This window comes from Camelina sativa, chromosome 12, assembly GCF_000633955.1.
Source record: "Camelina sativa cultivar DH55 chromosome 12, Cs, whole genome shotgun sequence".
Taxonomy (NCBI): Eukaryota; Viridiplantae; Streptophyta; class Magnoliopsida; order Brassicales; family Brassicaceae; genus Camelina; species Camelina sativa.
In genome coordinates, this window is record NC_025696.1 from 31,363,839 (window position 1) to 31,367,780 (window position 3,942).

General features: G+C 27.9%; 1 protein-coding gene across 1 annotated transcript; it reads right to left on the reverse strand.

Annotated features, from left to right (window-relative positions):
* On the reverse strand, positions 1,005-1,854 carry LOC104732977 (probable thionin-2.4). The gene is made up of 3 exons (XM_010452588.2): positions 1,561-1,854; positions 1,388-1,465; positions 1,005-1,280 (listed from the first exon to the last, which is right to left on the reverse strand). The coding sequence occupies exons 1-3, from the start codon at positions 1,790-1,792 to the stop codon at positions 1,183-1,185; spliced, it is 408 nt and encodes a 135-aa protein (XP_010450890.1). The 5' UTR covers positions 1,793-1,854; the 3' UTR covers positions 1,005-1,182.

Here is a 3,942-nt window from a genome sequence, read left to right on the forward strand (position 1 = left end):
GATGACTCATAGTATAGTTCATAGTATAAAAATTTCTAATTAAAATCTTAAAGTACTGATTAACACTCAAACACCCAAATATTCATAAACCAAAATGACAAAATTTTGGGTTAATGACGTTATACTATATAAATATGTTTACACATGCTAAATAAATAATTTTAATTCTTGACGTGTTCTATTAAATATTAAAATACATTTAATTTTTTCAAATAAATCTTACTACTTTCAATTGAACTAGCATAAGTTCAAAAAAAAAAATACATAAAATATGTTTTTTTTTGCCAGCTCATAAAATATGTTCTATAACCGTTAAAAGTATTTAAAAAAACATAATCTAATATAGGTGAAACATCTATAAAATAGTAAGAATAAAGAAGTCAATTAATTTTGTAATATTTTTATTAAAACATATGATATATAGATATACTATGAATTATATTTATGTTTATTTCATACGGGAGTTCAAGAATTTATGTTTTCGTCCGATCCCCTCCCGTTTTCAATCAGAAAATACAAATTTTTCCCATATCCGGAATGTCCCATATTGGGAATGCTTTCTGTTATGCAACGAAAATTTGAGAACGGGTGTAAGACATAATAGAACTTGACAAAACGAAAAGAGAGTTACGGCCATCCTAAATATTTGTATATGTTTCAAACGGGTTTTTATCGCTGTTAGCGGTTATATATCCAATTTGATAGTTCACAAATTTAATAGAATCTAACCAATCATTTATTGGATTTAGTTTGTTACCAGTCCAACCGTTATGTTGTTCCAAATTTTAAGATACTGGTGAAATCATTATTATTTTAAATTTTCAAACATTAATAAAGCAAACCAAATACAAACTAAAATTTCAATTAGTATAAGTTTGATTATATATACAAAATTAATTTTTTTTATAAACATAACCCCGCACGTACGTGCGGGTCTGAACCTAGTAACGTATAATTTGGTTACAGAGAAAGTAACTGCAAATGGTTGAACGAAGGAGACCAAATATGTAAAGACACATGTTATTATTTATTTTAAAGATAGAAAATAAAAAGCATATAGAATCAACAACCTTCTTCATTTTTCTCACACACACAATTATTGAAAACATGAAAACAACACTACGAAAGGTGACCACCCCCTTCACCTCGAGAGGTACATGGTTTCTTAATAGATATGGTTGTCTAGGCAGTTTCAGCTGCATTCGTTGAGCCCTTGGTGCAGGTTGTAGAACATACCATGTCACATTTTTCAACAGCTTCATTCACGATTTCACTTGCAGCTAGTCATAGGAACAAAATTTGAAGGGGTTAGATATATATTCTCTTTTGGATTATCAAAAAAAAGGTTTTGATAGTAATGATAATGAGTTTGATGAGTTTGTTTTACCAGAGTTCTGGAAAGTAGTTAAAGCACCGCAGAGAGAGGATAAACACCCAACCTTGCAGAATTCACTGACATCATCACCTAGATTCAAAAATCAAAACAAATAAAAAGTGAAATCTTGATCATTCTTATAAAAAAATTGTGTATTTAATAAAGTACAATATTAATCAATTTACCTGTGGTTTTCAGAATCTCGTGAATATATGGGGGATGGGTGCATTTTTTCTCTTTAACGATTTTGCAGCCACTGAGCTGACAACAAAACTCCCTTGATTTTTTTGCTAAGCGGCAAACGTTATAGACATTTCTAGCAGCGACGGACGGACAACAGCTCTTTGCGTCAACTTGGATTTGTGCCATCAACAGACTCATTAAAAGCACACTTAGAATCAAAGTTTTGCCTTCCATCTCTCGAATGAGTTGTTTGATCGCAAAATGTATGTGGAGTATTATAAGCTTCTATTGATGAAATGGTGAGGAAGGCTCTCTTAAATACTAGTTGGTCTACAATTTACAATGACAAACTAGGTTTGATATCTTTGTCACATTGTACACGCTACGTGGACCAATCCTATACTAAAGGCTCATTAACCTCTCGCCAATCTGATTCAGACTAAGGATAATTTAAATTTTTTTTATTTTTTTTTTCTGTTAATTTTGTTTTTAATTTAAAGAAAAAAAAAGTTGTTCAAGTTATGTGGTATTTAATATTTGAATTATAAGGATACTTAATATTCCATATTCCGTATTAGTTTTTCTGGTTATATATTGTATGTTCGTGCTAACCGTATTATTATCATGTACATTCTTAAATTTTTGGTTTATAACAATGAGAGTTTATATTATGATTTTTCTGTCCGAAGTTTGTATCACTTCCTGTGTAGATATTATTAATTAAGAACACCTTATGAGTTAGAGAGGAAAATATAAGAACGTAGTTTGTTACAACGTACTTTTTGTTTCTTTATTTAATTTTAACCGACTCCCTTTTGGTTGTGTAGATATATACTGTATTAAACATTTAAACTTCCATGTGGTCAGCTTTTTGCGGCATATGTGCCCCCCACTCCTACACCACCCCTCATTCTCTCATTATATTCACAATACACGTTCTAAAACTATTTGGATTTTTGTCTCATATTTTAATTTTTGTCTCATACACGTTCTACTCCTGATACCGCCCCTATCATGCTGTCATTATATTCAATATTCTGTATGAGTTTTTTCTGGTTATATATTGTATGTTCGTGCTACCCGTATAATTATTATATGTACATTCGTAAAATTTGGTTTATAACAAAAAGAGTTTGGGTCTGATTGATATACAGAAAAGTTGTAAGCTGAAGCTGTAAGCTGTTACGGAATAGTGCAAAGCTGTAAGAAAAAACTGTATGTGAAAGCTGTACCAAAAGGCTGAGAGTAAAGTTTTTAATAAAGTTTTTGGTAAAATTTTTGTGATCCGTAAAAATTCAAAACTGTACCACTTGTAATACTTTGTTTAAGTTCACTAATCAGTACCAAAATATTATGAGTTTTCTGTCCAAAGTTTGTATCACTTCTCATGTAAATATTTTTTAATTGAGAACAACTTATGAGTTGGAGAGGGAAAGATAAGAATGTCGTTACAACATGTTTTTTTTCTTAATTTAAATATAACCGAATCCTGGTTATGTAGATATATATATATATATATATATATATATATATATATATATATATATATCTACAACTTTTAAACTCTCACTAGGTTAAACCCACGCTATGCCGCGGGATACTTTTTGTAACTACTTTCAGATATATCGAATTTTTAAAAAAATATATTTTTTGGAATTAGATTAATTGTAAAATTATGGTTTATCCAATAGTAAAATATAAAAATGCACTAATAAAATAAAAAATAAAGAAATCTCAAATTTAGTATGATTTATAAATGTTTACTTTAATATGGAGTAGACTTAATTATATAAATAGCCTAACTAACCCTAATGTATGTTCTTAATTTCTTTTCTTTACATTTGGTGAGAGATATATTAGTGTAGTTTGAATTTGTGGTGTTTATTTTTGTATTTTATACAAATTTAACAACATAATTGATATATAGTATTTTTATTGTTATAAAAGTTATTATTTGTAAAAGTACATAGACATATTTTTATTTTAGTCTCGTTTTGTGTATTATTTGATATTATTAGGGACATTTACAAAAATACCATTTTTTCATTACCTTTTGCAAAAATAACTCTTGTTATCCATTTTTAATAATACATTCTTTCAATATACAAAATGACTAAATTCTAAACTCTAAACTCCAAATATTAAATCCTACCCTTTAAAACTATATCCTAAGGTAAAACAGAGAATCCAAACCTAAAAGAATTCTATTTCTATTATATTATTATTTTCTTTGTATTATATTTATATTTTACTAATATGAATTGATTGCTTTTATTATTATACTTGGTTAACATTAGTATATTTTAAAAAGTTGTAAATGATTTATTAATTTATTTTAAATTTAAGCTATAATTTTAAACCTTTATTTTTGATGTATCAACTTC